General features: G+C 35.4%; 2 protein-coding genes across 5 annotated transcripts in view; both read right to left on the bottom strand.

The window, feature by feature from the left end:
• Positions 1-16006, bottom strand: part of LOC113322646 (SMR domain-containing protein At5g58720-like) — a 72488-nt gene extending 56482 nt beyond the window's left edge. The window contains exons 1-3 of one of the 4 annotated variants that reach the window (XM_026570774.1): positions 14715-16003; positions 13906-13931; positions 13671-13681 (exon numbers count right to left, since the gene is read on the bottom strand). In XM_026570774.1, coding sequence (XP_026426559.1) covers positions 13671-13681; positions 13906-13931; positions 14715-15039 — 362 coding nt within the window. In that variant the 5' untranslated portion in view covers positions 15040-16003. Of the gene's footprint in view, positions 1-13150; positions 13715-13905; positions 13932-14714 lie in introns of those variants that run through there. The other 3 variants (XM_026570776.1, XM_026570773.1, XM_026570775.1) reach the window with 3 other exon arrangements.
• On the bottom strand, positions 15410-15886 carry LOC113324972 (SKP1-like protein 1A). The gene has a single exon (XM_026573229.1). The coding sequence runs from the start codon at positions 15884-15886 to the stop codon at positions 15410-15412; it is 477 nt and encodes a 158-aa protein (XP_026429014.1).
• Positions 16007-18478: the final 2472 nt, after the last annotated feature.

Raw genomic sequence — 18478 nt, 5'->3', positions numbered from 1 at the left:
AAAAAAAAAATGTTTATACGTACCTTAAGTTTCCAGTTCCAAAGTACCCCTTTATTAACTGGGCTTCAAACGATCTTTCTCCGCCACTCAAGTAATTTTTCCAAAACTTGTTGTTCTTTGTTAACTTCTTCAACTTATCTTCCTTATGCTTCTTCTATGCACTCTCATCCTCATCTGTTACAAACTTATTATGTCTAGTCCTTTTATATACGTTCTCCACTCTCCTCTTAATTGATCCAATTTGATTCATAACTGTCAGAGGTTCTGCTACGACAATTTCTTCTTCGTTGATTTCTGCTAGAGGTTCTGTTGCTACAGTTTCCGCTTCGAGAATATCGTCAGCTTCTGGATTTACGGCTCCACTGGTTTCACCTACCTTGCTAGCATCTTCAGGAACAAAGCCCTCCACTAGTTTGTTTATCTCTTGAGTGATTTTTAGATTGAAGTAGTTCTCAGATGTATTATGAACAATAATATCAAGAGGTGTAGCTTGCGGAGTTCCCGGTTGAGGCTTGAGTTGTTCTTTCAAGGCTTCCACTTGACTTTTAAAGTATGAGATTATCTTATCCTTTGCTTCAGACTCAACATCCTTTGATTCCAACTCAGCATTCCTTGCTTCTAACTCGGCATTCAAGTGACGGATAATGTTGTCCTTCTCTTCTAGTTCATTCTTCAACTTGGAAATATCATCTTCATCTTTGTTTTCTTCTTCCTCATCAAACAAGCATAACTGTTTCTCCTCTTCACTCCAGCTACCAACAAAATCAACAAACTGCAAACACAAAAACATTTATTTTTTATTTCAGTTAAAACAGGATGTAACTGATTTCATCATATGATAACACATGATGTAACTGGGTTTCATCCACAAAAACACAGGATGTAATTTAGTTTTAAGGTTTTCATCCATTAATAACATAAGATGTAACTGGTTTCATCCAGTTATAATAGGGATAGAATTTTAAAAATGAATATAAACTAAATCAATATAAGATGTAACTGGTTTCATCCAGTTATAACAGGAATATATTTTTACCTGATCGCTTGAAAGAGTTTCAAGCTTCCCCTCAATTTCGGTAGATACTTTATAGAAGTCCCATCTTGCAAAACTTGGCCATGCATCACTGTTATCTTTCCTATTAAAAATACTAAGGGTGTTCTTTTATATACCCAAAAAAAAAACTAACGATACTCCAATTAGTTAATTATGTTAGTTAGAATTTGGTTGATAAGAAAATCATTAATTTTTTAAAAAAATTGATACCGGTACCCTCTGTAAAATGATAGCAATAGTTTAATAGAATCTGGTAATGAAATCTTCATATTGAGCCGAAAGGTAGAAACTGATGTCGTGTTTTCCTAATTTAATATATTTCACTGCTCATGAATTTTCCACTGCCTATAAGATTTAAATTTCCTGTTGCAACAAAATCAACAAAGCCGTTGACAAGCGAAACAATCTAATCCACAACCACCCATTTTAAACTTAGCTAGACGAAGAATAAAGTATTAAGTATTCCTCTCCTTAAAATGGCTAAACCATAATCAAGAAAAGCTAATGAGTCACTTCTCGATCACTTCTTTTTTTCCTGATGAGAAGAGAAGGTAGTTGACAAGCAAAGAAAAAATTACAAAAATACATCCCAATCCAAGAACTGTGTTAGAAAAGTTAATATGTAATCGAGAACTCGCAGCTAATTACATTTGATTAAGGAGACCATAACTACCCAATCACAGTTTCCTTTGTACCCTGTTTATATAATCTTAATTTCTACAAATTACATTCTGCAATCAAAGTACAAATAAAATTTATCTTTCATATATCTCTATTCACATCTTTGTGCCTCTGTTACAAGTTATTTAGGGTTGTAAAGGGTTTCTGCACGTCGTCTTTTATAGAGTATGGGAACGATTTATCAACAAACCTATTTATTAGCCATGTTTTCTATTTTTTTTCTCTTCGATTAAACATCAAACCCAATATCTCATTGAAAAACAAAATTTGTTGGCGTAAAAGATCGAACTAATCCTTATTTATTGATAATCCAAAATTGAGTGTGATTTATTCCAGGGATTCAAAGATCAAACTCTCTCTAGTCAAGAAAAAGACTACCCCTAAACTGAAATTCCGTAGGAAGAAAAAGATATGGTCTTGTGTTTTTGTTTAATGGGGGTATAAAAATTTAAAACAAATGATGAGGTATGTAGATCAAATTTGGGGGTACACAGATAAATGGGTATCATTAGTATTTGTGAGGGTACATAGAAGAACGCCCAAGAAGAAATGGAGCCCGGGAAAGCATAAAAATATTGGTTTGACATACCAGATGGCATGGCAATCCAATTGTGCCACTAAGGAAAAACACTAGCCAACAGACTTTTTAGTGGGTGATATTATGAATAACGCCAACGATATTCAGAATATCGCTGGCATCATACTTTCCAACGCGCGATGTAAATAATATCGCTGGCGATAGTAAGGTTATCGATCAGTAGGTATTATGCAACGGCTATTTCCCCCTGTCGATTCCTATATATACGTCCTTATATTTCTACAGATTACTCACACATATTTCTTCATGTATTTCACCAATTTCGTTTTCTATATTCTCAATTTTAAATTTCATAATCATCGAGATCCAATGAAGAGAGGAATGTTATTATGAATCGGTTTAGATTACAACAAGAAATGTACCGAAGGAGGTTGCAAGAACTTGACGATGAGGAAGCTGAAGAACTTCACGATGATACTAATGTTTTGCACAAGTCTCCTTTGTTGAAGATTTGAAGTATGCAAATTTGTCCCCAAGTATGTTTCATGATCAACGTCCATCAGTACACTCATGTCTATTATCTTGCGGAAGGTATCTTCCAAAAATGATCCACCTTGGTTCAATGCTACCGTCATCCTCTTGCCGGTGCATTGGGACGTTCATACCGGCATTTTAACGATGCCTAAATGACATTGAGGAAGGATGTGATTGATAATACTAGGCTGTTCTTCGGGAATATAAGTCTGGTTTATCAATTGGTTCCTATAAAAATTCTTAGGTATTTTTGTGGGAGACAGATTTATCTATTACCGTAGAGTTTTCTGTGTGATACAGATTTTTTTATTAAAGTCTCCGACTTTGGGTCGTAACAAATCTTAGTTGTGGGTGAGATCATCTAAAGGAATCAAGTGCGTAGTATTCTGCTGGGATCAGCGACGTAGGAGCATAATTGTACCTTGGATCAGTGTGAGATTGATGGAGGTTAAACTACAGTCCAAACCGAAGTTATTTTGTAGTAGGCTAGTGTCTGTAGCGGCTTAATACAGTGTGCGTTCAATCTGGACTAGGTCTCGGGGTTTTCTACATTTTCCGTTTTCTCGTTAACAAAATTCTGGTGTATGTGTTTTTTTTTACGCATTATATTTTGTTATATAATTGAAATATCACAGATTGTGCTTTAGTTCAATCAATTAGAATATCCGACCTTTTGGTTGTTGATTTACATTGATTGACCCTTGGATATTGGTTTTTGGTACCATCCAAGTTATCTCTCTTATATTTAATCAGAATCGCAGATTTCTATTTTCTTGAGAGAGGATTAAATCGAGAGATCGAGATAATATAACTCTTTCATATACTTTATTAAGATTGAGTCTAGTTGATTATCTTGAAAGTATATTGGAGTTAGTCCATACATATTGTTAAGCGATATAGTGGGTGTGGTTGCTGTACCCCCTCTTTTTCAAAGGTGTATATGTAATTGCAATTAAACCTCCACAACAGATGCAAACCTCTGGATCATATTTTGATCGGTTGAGAATAACCGTTGGGCGAGGTGTGAACTAAATACGCAGACTGATATTAGTGAAATGGAGTATGTCACCTGATACGAGTCGATTCCGAAGCCTGTAACTAGGACACAGAACATGCACATTTATGGGTCTTATTTCCCATGGTCAACACGCCTGTCCGATGATGCAAATATCGTTCCTAGCCAGACACCTCCAAAAGAGCCATGCTTTATGACTTACCACCACGGGTGCAAGTTCTTCATCATATTCGTCAAATATGCACGAAATTCATTGGGAGATGACAAGTATTACTTCACAAGGTGATCGAACCACGATCCACGTTGTTTCACAAGTTGTGGAACGTGAATATCCTTACTACAATATCAATGCTAGTAAGAAAGAGACGCGGAACCAACTGAACGATTTGCATCGGAAGAATCAACAAATGGAGGTTATACACTTGAATGTGTGTCATAAATGGCACGAGCACAAAAATTTTGGATTGAGTCCAACTGTAAATGATGATGGGCGGCGGTCACAGTCTTCCGGTTCCACCAGGAGAAATATCAGATCATGGAACGATTGTGAAGAAACGATGGTGGGAGAAACACAAGTGCGAAAAAGTTCTTTTTCACTACACATACGACACAATTCTTCACCACAAACTGTGTCCTAGGCGCATTTCATCATCATTCTCTCGCTACAACCCAAATGATTGCTACAATGTCACACCGCCTCCACCACAAAAGCAAACATCTTATATGCTTGGAGGACCGAGTGCACCGAGTGATTTCCAACAATCGCATAGTGCTTTCCAATCGCCTAATCCTTATGGAAATTTGCTTAATATGTTGTCCATTAGGTCTATCCCGGGTCTATTCCCAGTTTTTGCATATTTCTTGACTTCAGAAGATAACAATGGAAGAACACAACATGAGCGACGTTAGAGAGATTTTTTGTAATTTTTAATTATGTTACATTTGTAATTTTGGTTTTAAAAGTACGATGATCCGTATTAGATGAAATGGCACATATTTAAAATTAAACATTTTGCACGCACTACATTAGCTTCGAAAAAGGGATGAAACTGTTCAACACCTTAAGAATTTTGAAACATTTTTCGAGAGGAAAAGTCATATTTTTCCATCTTTGTCATTCAGTCAAAAATCTTGTTACCATCTCAGCATCAGTTTCAACTCTCAATCTATATCGATTGGCTTGTATGGCCAAAGCTACAAACTCACTTTTTTTCTTTCTTAATTGCACGAAAACATTCTATGTCGCATATAGCACGACGACTCGGATTACGGATGTCACTGCAGATCCCATCGTGAATAACCTCCCAGAAATTCACCCATGGATAGTCTGCTGAAGCAAGCTGAGTAAATTAAAAAAACATAGTTTCTGTAAATATATTCATCTTCTTCATTAGATGCTTTGTCTTTTTAATATAACCACTCATTTTCCAAGAAAAAAGAAAAAAAAAAATATATTCTCAAATTATTTGTATGTAAACTAAGTGTCCTTGTAGGATATAGCTCGCACATTGCATCTCATTTTTATCAACTATCACACAGGTAAAAAAAAAAAAAACTATCAACACAGCTAAAAAAAATACGGGTTCAATGCAAGAACCAGAGAAGATGGAAAAGGTTCCACGAGGTAAATATACCCTTATTTAAAAAAAGAAACCTCATGCATATGTTCACCAATTAGTTATGAAACATATCTCAAGTTCGAGCTTTTCCACCATATGCATTAATGATCTTTATTACCTGCCTTTCTCTGATGCAGATGTTAACTACAACGAGGGATGGGAAGGTTCAATTGCCAAACAAGTCAGTCGTATGCTGGGATCGATCCCTGCTCCTCCTGCATTTGCTGCAGAGTTCCCCACAAAGGAGGTAACAATTCTTGGACATACTTCAACTCCCTATGTTCTAGTTCAATCCATGTTACGGTGAGCGGTAATGGAAAGAATGACCGGTTATCAGGGGTGGAGCCAAGAAATGTTGGATGGGGTGCAAAAATTTGCTATGGGTTACAAGAAATTTTTTTAGGGGGTGCACAAATGCAAAATTAGGTTTAGACATTTTTTTTTTACAAATTGGGCTTGAAATGGGCTTTAGAGCAGCTGGGCAGGGGATGCTAGTGCACCCCTTGCAATGGGCTGGCTCCGCCCCAGCTGGTTATGCAGGAAGAACGGAGGAGTGGACATCCTTCTTCCATATGGCTTGAAAAGCAACGAAGCAATGACGGTGGATCATTTAATGTCGAGCAAAACAGCGTCAGTAGTAGCCCGCAGCTCGTCTATTTAATTTTTCTGTGGGTTTTGATTCTTTCAGTGAGCTGTATTTATACAATTACGAGAAGAATTTTAAACATAACCCAAAGGGTAAATCCATTCTTAGAAAGATTGTTTAAATATTAAACAAATCACTAGACTTTTTATTGGGGGATTTTGTGTTTTCCCCTCAAAATAAATAGCTAATTTGCATTTCCCCCTTTATAAACTAATAATTGGTAAAACCCCTTTTCGGTTAACTCTGTTGTTACCATCCAGTTAAATAACCATGTGTGTCACATTAACTATGTATTGTTTTCTTTTCCCTGTCACAGCATAATTGTACTGGTGCGGTAACCATCACTGCCTCCATCCCTACGACCACCACCATTTTTGTCAATCTCCTCCACTGCGTCACAATCGCAATCACAATATAGAATTTTACATACTTTGAAATTTCATCGATCCATTAATTATATTTTCCAAATTGGAACCCAATATGGACTCTTTCAATTGGATTAAATAAGCCAAGAGATTTAACTACTTTTGATATATAATTTACTAATTGGATTTTCTAAGCTTGGTCTATGGATGTCAGAAGTATTATTTAGCTTAACAAGGCCATAAAGCTAATTAAGAATTTCAATTGGATTTTCTAAGCTTGGTCTATGGATGTCAGAAGTATTATTTAGCTTAACAAGGCCATAAAGCTAATTAAGAATTTCATTTTTGGATTATTCAGGAACTCACTATGACTTTCTTCTGATGGTTCTCAACATCCCAATTTCCTTTGTTATTTTTCGATAGTCAGCCAAGAAAAACCACAGAACCATTAATTTCGTAGAGTATTTTGGAGAAGTGATGTTAGTTCAGTTGGAGGCGGTGGAGAATCGAGGGATGGTGAACTTGGTCGTGGTGCAGGCAATGAAGAAGATGACGATGGTGTTTTAGGGTTCATCTAGTTTCTTTTTTGTTTAGACTTTCGGATTATTAGATTAGGATACAGATCTACTACACTTTTTTTTTATTTAGGATATAATATTTTATATGAGACACACGTAAACTGCACGTGGTTATTTAACTGGACGGTAACATCAGAGTTAACAAAAAGGGGTTTTTATCAATTATCAATTTATAAAGGGGAATGCAAATTAGTTATTTATTTTGAGGGGGAAACTCAAAATCCCCCTTTTTTTTCTTTTTTTTTTTTGGTGAATAAGACATTATATTAAGAAAATAAGGAGACAAACTTACATCCAAAGTAGAGAGCCAATCTAATAAAGAGATACTTTCCTCATATCACATTTATCTACCGCAAGCTTTTGATGGATACAATTAGACAAAGACAAAATCACTAGACACGAGTACTATGGAAAGAAAGAAATCTATACACCAGCTATGATCTACTCCTGAATCATCTCTGCAGCTGCAAATTTAACTTAAGCTGAACTAGTTAATCTTGAAAATCCCATTGATTTTCCCTACGAATCCATTCTTCTTCATCAGGGGTCAATTGGTTTTTAACAGGGTACATCTCGATGATCTCATCTGGTCTCTTACCTTGAATCCAGCCTGCCACTTTCTGTGCTGTCAAGTCCGACAAGCCCTTTATTTCGAGAATTTTGGCAGCCTGGATCATGTCAAACAATATAGGGGGCAATGTATTTTGGTTTGCGTTATCGAAATTCACACACTGTGCATCCCAAATCTTTTTATCTTCATCGCTAGTCTCAACCTCACCGTGTTTGTTGAGGTATACGATTACTTTTGCCAAGACATTGGCGGTGATGGTAGTCGTCAGACGGATATTCTCATCACTTGGGTTATCAACGATCATGTTCTCAAGGGTTTTAGATTGCAAAGCAGTGGCCTCCTCGATAACAAACATCTGTTCGTCACAAATCTTCAAAGTAATCGTCTTCGCCGGTGCCGACGACATCGCAAAACTAGGAAATTTGTTTGTAACTCTCTCTCTCTCTGAATGAATGGGGAATTGGTGGTGAATTGCAGAAGAAGACCTAAAGGTCTATATTTATACCGGTATCTACTTCTATTTGCTGAATTTCTTATTACGATCGGGATTCTATAATTGAGTTTGATCCGGGTTCGGTAAACAAATAAAGTATGACAAATAGCACAGGCAGGAAGTTATCGGGATTCTATAATTGAGATGACCATCACTTTGGAAAGCGTAGCTACTTTGTTGAGTCTTCTAGTTGCAGGAAGTTTCAACTATAAACTATCCACCACAGAAGGTGTCACGCTCGATGCTTTAATTCAGAAGGCAGAAGAATATAACCAACAGAAAAACGGTGAGAAATGCTTTTATACTTGGTGGGTGTCTGAATGGTTTCCTACAAAACCGAGGCCGGGGAAAATGTTGGATGATGAACTTAGCGCTGTCGCATTTCTGTCCTTGTGGTTGTTTAGATACGTCTTCGATGATGGCTCCGGTAAGAAGACCATAATACGTCTTTATGGAATTAGAATGATGAAATTTTTATGTTCTTTTAAGTTTAAACCTCTTTTATAAGAAGAAGTTTGTACCTACAAGCTTAGCTAGCTACGAAAAGAAGGAAGAAAAATCCCACATCCCCTATTTCTGATTTCCTTTTAAGTTTAAACCTCTTCTATAAATAAATCTACTACCTACAAACCCAAAGTTAAAAGTGTATCACCTACAAGCCCAAGTATATATCTATGAAAAGAAAAAAAAGAAAGTCTACCACCTACTACCTACAATCGCTTGTTGAGTTTCAAAAAATTCTCTACCTACAAGTTCAGATAACTAGACAAAGAAACAAATAAAAATCCCAAGCCCAAGCAAGGCAAAGAAAGAAAAAAAAATATCCCAAGCCGAAGTTACTAATGAAAGAAAGAAAACTTTTCACATCCCAATGACAAGTTTCTAACTTATTTTACCATGCAAAGAAATAAATAAAATTCCACACATCTCAATGAACCTTTCTTTACTAGGAAAAGAAAGAAAGAAAAATCCTCACATCTCAATGAAAAAATTTCGAACTTATTTTCTAGGGAAAGAAAGAAAGAAAAAATCCCCACATTCCAACGACGAGATACAAACTTATATCTTTGTATCATCACCCTCGACAAATTTACCGTTGTACATCTATGATATATTGATGAGATAGAGCCTATAAGTAGAGCTACACGTAAAAAGCCACGTTTTGTCCAGCGCACCTTAAAATATCTCTATTGAAAGGTGCGAGCCTAATAATTAAAATACATTAAATCTGTAAATGAGAGAAAATCTGGGGGAAACTATTAACATTACAATGCTTAGTCTGAGGGTCAATGAGCTCACTTATAAGATTGGGATGCGCACGAGATGAAGCTCGAACACATGATGCGGATAACAGTCAAATTGTGATTCCAAAACGAAGATGATGTTTATTTGGAGGAACTATCTTTTGTGAGATAAATTTTTTTTAAACTAGAATTTTCCCGAGAGATTGAGTGAAATTTTAACTTGGAAAATGATGCTTTGTATTCAGAAATTTCTCCCGATATAGAGAGAATAACCACTCTGCCTAGCACCTATCCTAGTGCTAGAAGAGATGGATAGACTGCCATTGGATAATTTTTCGGGATAAATCTCGCGAGTTTCTGATGCGAGTTTAAAATTATTATAATATGATTACGTTAAGGACTACTTGAGTTCATAATTATAAAAATATAAAATGGACAAAAATATCCTTCCATACTGATTTAGCATTAATTTCCATGTTTTTTTTTTATTTTCATGACTATTTGAGTTCATGCTCTCTGACGAACTCTGAACTTCCTACTTATTCTCTAGTAGGAGTTCATTCTATCTGATGAACTATCAGGTGTTTGGTAATGCTTTTTATAAATTCGAGTTCATTCTTAAAAATGAGGGTTATTTTGTTTTTGGTACTCAAGTTTTGACCAACTTTGCTGTTTGGTCTAACATTTGTCCAGCTTGGTGTTTGGTACTTGGAAATGACGTTGACCCGCGTGGACTCGTTTTGACCTTGAAGTCTGTTTAGTATTTTTTTTACTCGGCGGTGCTGGTCAAACCTAGTCAACGCGGGTCAACGTCATTTCCAAGTACCAAACACCAAGCTGGACAAATGTTATACCAAACAACAAAGTTGGTCAAAACTTGAGTACCAAAAACAAAATAACCCTAAAAATGAACACATATCAAAAATTTCATTATTATAAACCAAAAAGAGTTCATTCGAAACCTAATTAAAATCATTAAATCAAGTCTGAAAACAGAGTTCATTCTTTCAAATGAATACCCAATCAAAGTTCATCATTATGAACAAAAATCAGAGTCCATTCGTCAAAATGAATACCTACCAAAACAAACTAATTCAAACTTTTTCATTCTTTAAAATGAACACCTAATAATTCAAGATATAAAACTGGGTTCATTCCTTAACATGAACATACAACAAAAATCCATAAAAAACAGAGTTCATTCTTTCAACGAAACACCTAATAATTCAAGATCTAAAATAAAGTTCATTCTTTAACATGAACACACAACAAAAATCAAATTTCATTTCTTCGAGTTAACACCTAATAAAAAGATCTAAAAAGGGAGTTCATTTTTTAAATTTGCATCATCTTCATCGTCTTCATAATCTTTAACAACAACAACAACAGTAGCAGAGAAGAAGAACAAAAAAAAAACTTCATTGTTCATCATCATCTTCATCGTTTTCATCGTCAAAAACCTAGAAAAGAACGGAAGAAGAAGGATTATTTTCATCCTCGTCTCATCATTATCATCTTCATCATTATCCTCGTCTTCAACATCTTCATAAGTAAAAATAAGAAGGAAGAAAGTAGATTTGAAAAAGAGAGGAGAGAGAAAATAAATGTGAAAATGATTCTCCTCTCTTAATAATGAGTATATATATATATGGTCCTAATTAAAAGGGTATTTCTGCCACTATTATTTGACAATTATATCATCCATGACGTCATCTCGCGTGGATATTGTCCATCATGGGACTAAATAATAATTTTTAGGACCAAACAACAGTATATATTTTAGAAAATGACCAAATAAACAGTTGACAAGGTCAAAAGGACCAAACTAACTCTCTTATATTATTTCTATGACCAAATGATAATTTCTACTATAAATATATAATTTGTGCAATTTAAAAGATTTATTATTTCTAGGAGAAGTTATGCGGTTGTTACATATTGTTGGTGAGCCTTTGAATCATATTATTGAAGGTGATGACTTGACAATGTGAATCATATTACTGAAGGTGATGACTTGACAATGTGGACTCCAGGTGATAAATTTTCAGTTGCAAATGCTAACGATGCTCTAGAGGCCGATGACTTCTTAAGATTCCCTTGTAAGAGGTTATGGAATTCGAAAGTGCCTTTGAAAGTGTATTTTTTAGTTTGGACTCTTTGCTTTAGTGGAGCACCAACTAAGAGCTTCTCCAATGGAATGTATGTGAAGATAAATGTCCAAGTCCACATAGGATAGACATTCATTTTCTCTAAAATTCTTCTCCAACCCAACTTCTTAAATCAATGTGAAGATGACATGGCTTAAATTTTTTTAGACACTGTCAAGGTGAATGTCTAGTTTTAGACATTCACCTTAACAATGTCAAGCTATTCTATTAAGCTTTTGCTTACCTAAATTAATTCCAATATATTAAATAACCATTTTTAGTGCTAATAAAATCTAAAAATTACTAAAAATAAAATTTATATTTAATCCATAAAATATCACAAACAACACTATCGGAGATAAATTATTCTTCCTCCCTAAAAATTGGAATGGGGTTGTCTTGTTTGTGTTGCCACCTATGAAACACACACAACCACCATTGGAGAAGCTCTAAAGATAAACTGCTAAGAGCTGGTATTGTGCAGGGAGATAACTGTTTTCTTTGTAATTCAGAGATAGAAACAAATGAACATTTGTTTCTTCACTGCAATTTTGCTACGCAGGTTTGGACTTATTTCTTAAATAGTTTTGGCCTATATTGGGTGTTTTGCTGATAAGGTGAAGCCAGCTCTTTGGGAATGGGAAAAAAAGGGTAGGCTAAGATACAGGCGTATTTGGAGCATACTTCCTTTTGGAATTTGGTGAAATATTTGGAGAGAACATAGTGAAAGATGTTATAACAACAAATCTAGACTCTAGATGATACAAGCAGGTTATTACTTCTGTTAAATGTACCCTGTTTAAATGGGCAATCAGTACTGACATCTTCAGGGGCTTGTCTCTGTCAATCTTAATATGTAACTGGGATGTTGTTATTCATACCTAGTTGATTGTATTTTGTATTTTTTGTCACTGTGTTAGTGACATTTTTTTTAATAAAATTTTGTCCTTTTACAGTCAAAAAAATACTACTTCCGTTTCTAAATGATAGTCAGGTTTGTGTGTAAAAATAGAGTAGATAATTGAGTTGCCAAATTTACCAAAGATTTACATGACTCCTAGAATTCGTAAACCCATGAAACTACAAATCCTCCGGAACTATAAATTCTGCTACCGAACACACCATTAATGAATTTCTTACCCTAGGTATTCTAATCATTTGTGGGTTATGGCCTTGTGGGTGAGCAGTAAAAAAGGGTTTCCCATAGATTTGAAAATTTTGCCGAGGTGAACATGGAGATGGGGGACTAAGAAAAATGAATTTCCTACATTTATATTGAAAATGAATTACCCATGTTCAATTTCTAGTTACAACCCATGCGTGATTTCAATTTCATGTTCAGTTTCAATTTCAAGTCATAAATCCACAATTTTTTTGGACTATCAGAGTTAAAAAAAAACTTGCTTCTAAATGTATTCCAAAACAACAAAACACGTAGATTTAGCCTTAGTATCACCGATTAAGGCGAATGAAACCTGTTCCCTTAGCTGTTATACCCCGTCAACTATTTTTCAGCTTTTGGAGAATGTAACCTCTTGAGTTTCCATTTTTTTCATATATTTTTGCTTTTATCAAAAAGAAAAAAAACATCCATGCATAATGTCTAATTGAATCTGTAAAAATATTAAAAATGCTACTTAAACAGGAAATTTATGCTGGAAGAAGGAATCAAAACAACATATATGTATCAGTGCATGCCATAAGTAAATAGAATTACGCCAAATGCGAATACAGGTATTGTTGCAAAAGACTCATTCACGGACAAATCTTACAAATAACAACTCCTTGTTCAAGACAATACCCATGGTCACATTGAACGCCATAGTCATAGTCCAACTTCCTCAAAAATATAGTCCAACTTCGATTAAATAGTTTCAGAAATTATAATCCAACTTACTCAAAACTTGAAGATTTCCATTGTCGTGATAGTAACTAACACCTGAAAGGTTGCTCATACTCGCACTGAAAACTACTAACCTGGCAGAAATTCTACTTTTACAACAGAAGCTGAGTAACGTAACAAGATTATCCATTGACACGGAAGCCACAGCAAAGCAAACATCGCATGGATTGCTAATATGAAGATGAGTATCGATATTGAAGAGATGACCTGCCACTTCATTTGGAACTTGGTACCGCATGCCCCAGAGTATGAGCAAATACATGTCCAAGTACTGCAGTTCAGAATAGATACCTCTGGATCATAACATCATGTCATAACCCATAAGCCTAGACAAAAGAGTTATAAGTAGTTCAATGAAAAAGGGAGAAAGAATGAAAAATATAAAATGATGGATCAGCAGCTTTCGACATGTTTGCTTGAACATTCAAAAGTACCATCCTATAACATGTATTTAAGTCTTGAAAGAACGTTCAAAAAGACAACACACTTAGAATTCCAAAAATAGCACTGACAATACCTTTTCAACATCATATCCACATTGACCTGCAAAAAAAAAAAAGTATCGTTATTGTACAATTGAAGCTCACATCAGACAGCTGACAAAACTATCATAAAAAATATATACCAAGATATAGATTTAAGATGCACGAAATCCTGTTTATGCATTGACAAAAAACGGCACATGTACCCTTGGGAGATAGCTCATGCACCAGCTTGGGCCTGTTTCCGTTTCCAATTTTATCCAACCTTGCTTTACAAGCAAGAAGTTATTTCTTGTATAGCAAGTATAAACCCTAAGCACAAGACTATAAATACAAGCTTTATTCTTTGATTTTCTCAGATCGAAAAACCAATCAAAAGTACAAATCCTTTAGATTTCACGCGCCCTATCGTGTTACTTCTAATAGGAAACACTCACATCACTGACTTTCACAAATAATACCCCGTAATCTCCGTGTTATTTCTGCCCCTTTATTTGCCTCTACTAGCTCTAAAATGTACTAAATATACGCTGTTACTGAAACCAAGTTGCTAAACCAAGCATCCTATGTGTTACTTCTGATGAAAAGCACTCGACTTTCATAAGAATAACAACCCATAAACAGCCTCCTCCCTGAGTTACTGCTGGCCCTTTTAAGTGTCTCTTCTAACTATGAGATACCCTAAACATGGCAACATTGATAATAACACGTTCTTCAATAATTTTTTCAGTTGCATAAACAATTGCAAAAAGACACTCAACAGAATAGTCTCTAACCACAAAACAAAGTGACAATATAAGAAATAAGTAAAGCAACATAAATAAAAAGAGATAAGAATACTAACAGAATACATCTCTGACCACAGCCATGCTAAGATCACAACCATCTCCAAGCATCGAGAACAAAAACTGCTCAGCTTCTTCATTCCCAACACTGACACCATTAACCATACAAGTATTTTTCCATTTAGGAGAATTATAGTGTTGTTCTCCTCCTCCTCCTCCTCCCCCTCTTCCCCTTTCCTTATCCAATGGACTTGACCTAACGTAATCTTTCCCTATTACACCAGATACAGTCCCAGCAGTAGCTACAACCCTCTTTGCCTTACAGTCCACAAAACCCATTCCAGAACTATCATGGGTTCTTTGAATATCTGATTCCCAAAACATCTCTGATGAAGAAGAAAAATGCAGAACTGCCCCAGGTTCTGCAGCAGCTAATGTCTGATGCGTTACATAGAACAATGGAAAACAAAAAAGGAAGAAGAAACTTACATCCAAGAGGAGACATTATATTTGGTGAATAAGACATTATATTAAGAAAATAAATCTCCAAGAGGAGACAAACTTACATCCAAAGTAGAGAGCCAATCTAATAAAGAGATACTTTCCTCATATCACATTTATCTACCGCAAGCTTTTGATGGATACAATTAGAAAAATCACTAGACACGAGTACTATGGAAAGAAAGAAATCTATGCACCAGCTATGATTTACTCCTGATCTCTGCAGCTGCAAATTTAACTTAAGCTGAAATAGTTAATCTTGAAAAGCCCATGGATTTTCCCTACGAATCCATTCTTCTTCATCAGGGGTCAATTGGTTTTTAACAGGGAACATCTCGATGATCTCATCTGGTGTCTTACCTTTAATCCAGTCCGCCACTTTCTGTGCTGTCAAGTACGACAAGCCCTTTATTTCGAGAATTTTGGCAGCCTGGATCATGTCAAACAATATAGGGGGCAATGTATTTTGGTTTGCGTTATCAAAATTCACAAACTGTGCATCCCAAATCTTTTTATCTTCATCGCTAGTCTCAACCTCAGCGTGTTTGTTGAGGTATTCGATTACCTTTGCCAAGACATTGGCGGTGATGGTAGTCGTCACAGGGATATTCTCATCACTTGGGTTATCAGCGATCATGTGCTCAAGGGTTTTAGATTGCAAAGCAGTGGCCTCCTCGATAACAAACATCTGTTCGTCACAACTCTTCAAAGTAATCGTCTTCGCCGACATGGTGATGATCGGAACTTTGTTTGTAACTCGTACCTCTCTCGATGAATGGGGAATTGGTGGTGAATTGCAGAAGAAGACCTAAAGGTCTATATTTATACCGGTATCTACTTCTATTTGCTGGATTTCTTTTTCCGATCGGGATTCTATACTTGAGTTGGATTCGGGTTCGGTAAATAAATAAAGTTTGACAAAAAGCAGAGGCCCTGGGCTCGCAACCTACAACAAAGGTGATCTGGACCGTCCAATTTTTATTTTGGTTTTTTAAATTATCTGTGCTATTAGCTAAATCAGGTGAAAGAAGAAGGGTGTTCTTTTATATACCCAAAAATACTAACGATACTCCCATTAGTTAGTTATGTTAGTTAGAATTTGGTTAACAAGAAAATCATTAATTATTTAAACTTTTTTGATACCGGTACCTTCTGTAAAATGATAACAACAGTTTAATAGAATCTGGTAATGAAATCTTCATATTGACCCGAAAGGCAGATACTGATGTCGTGTTTTCCTAATTTGATATCTTTCACTGCTCATGAATTTTCCACTGCCTATAAGATTTAAATTTCTTGTTGCAACAAAATCAACAAAGCCGGTGACAATCGAAACAATCTAATCCACAACCACCCATTTTAAACTTAGGTAGACGAAGAATAAAGTATTAAGTATTCCTCCCCTTAAAATAGCTAAACCATAATCAAGAAAATCTATAAAACAAATGATTCACTTCTCGATCATTTTTTTGTCTGATGAGAAGAGAAGGTAGTTGACAAACAAAGAAAAAATTACAAAAATACATCCCAATCCAAGAACAGTGTTAGAAAAGTTAATATGTAATCGAGAACCCGCAGCTAATTACATTTGATTAAGGAGACCATAACTACCCAATCACAGTTTCCTTTGTCTCGTGTTTAGATAATCTTAATTTCTACAAATTACATTCTGCAATCAAAGTACCAATACAATTTATCTTTCATATATCTCTATTCACATCTTTGTGCCTCTGTTACAAGTTATTTAGGGTTGTAAAGGGTTTCTCCACGTCGTCTTTTATAGAGTATGGGAACGATTTATCAACAAACCTATCTGTTAGCCAGGTTTTCTATTTTTTTCCTCTGCGATTAAACATCAAACCCAATATCTCATTGAAAAACAAATTTTGTTGGTGTAAAAGCGCGGACTAATCCTTATTTATTGATAATCCAAAATTTGGTGTGATTTTTTCCGGGGAGTCAAAGATCAAACTCTCTCTAGTCAATAAAAAAGACTATCCCTGAATTGAAATTCCGTAGGAAGAAAAAGATATGGGCTCGTCTTTTTGTTTCATGGGGGTATAAAAATTTAAAAGAAATGATGGGGTAGGTAGATAAAATTTGGGGGTACACAGATAAAGGGGTATCATTAGTATTTGTGAGGGTACATAGAAGAACAACCAAGAAGAAATGGAGCCCGGGAAAGCATAAAAAATATTGGTTTGACATACCCGCTGGCATGGCAATCCAATTGCGCCACTATGGAAAAACACTAGGAAACGGACTTTTTAGTGGGTGATATTATGAATAACGCCAACAATATTCAAAATATCGTTGACGTCATACTTTCCAACGCACGATGTAAATAATACCACTGGCGATACTAAGGTTATCGATCAGTAGGTATTCTGCAACGGCTATTTCCCCCTGCCGATTCCTATATATACGTCCTTATATTTATCCAGATTACTCACACATACTTCATGTATTTCACCAATTTCTTTTTCTATATTCTCAATTTTAAATTTCATAATCATCGAGATCCAATGAAGAGAGGAATGTTATTATGAATCGGGTTAGATTACAACAAGAAATGTATCGAAGGAGGTTGCAAGAACTTGACGATGAGGAAGTTGAAGATAATACACTAATTGACACTTTGATGCTTGTAAAAACGGGTCAAATACCTAGAGTTTCAGATCCCAAAGAAGTATTATCAAGAAGATATACGTATCGAGGGAGGGAATCTTACCACCAAAAGCTGATGCACGATTATTTTCTTCCCAATTGTGTGTACTCTGATCAAAATTTTCAAGGTCGATTCCGCATGCCTCGTCATATGGTGAAAAATATTATTAAAGATCTTTGTCGAGTAGAACCTCAATTTAATTAGCAGTTCAATGCATTAAATATTAGAGGTCATAGTTCTGAACAAAAAGTTACTTCGGCTTTAAGGATTCTAGGTTATGGCACACTAGCGGATGGTAACGATGTGTACCTTCGTATGGGTAAGACAACTTCATTCATTTTACCTTTCATTGTTTTCTGAAGTAATGATTAATCATTTTGGTCTAACATATTTACGAAAACCAACCGAAGAAGATGTTAGACAAATATTGAGGGAGACTGAGGAAAGGGGATTCCCAGGAATGCTATGTAGTCTCGATTTATGCATTAGGAATGGAAAGGATGCTATGTTTATTAGGTCGGTCAATATAAGTGTCATTATCCAAAACCAACAATTATCCTTGAAGCAGCTCTTCTTATGATAATTGTTGGATATGGCATGCTCTTCTTAGATGCTTTGTCTTTTTAATATAACCGTTCATTTTCCAAAAAAAAA

This window comes from Papaver somniferum, chromosome 11, assembly GCF_003573695.1.
Source record: "Papaver somniferum cultivar HN1 chromosome 11, ASM357369v1, whole genome shotgun sequence".
Lineage (NCBI taxonomy): Eukaryota > Viridiplantae > Streptophyta > Magnoliopsida > Ranunculales > Papaveraceae > Papaver > Papaver somniferum.
The sequence above is the reverse complement of the archived record's forward strand: the minus strand, read 5'-3'. Positions and strand labels throughout refer to the sequence as shown.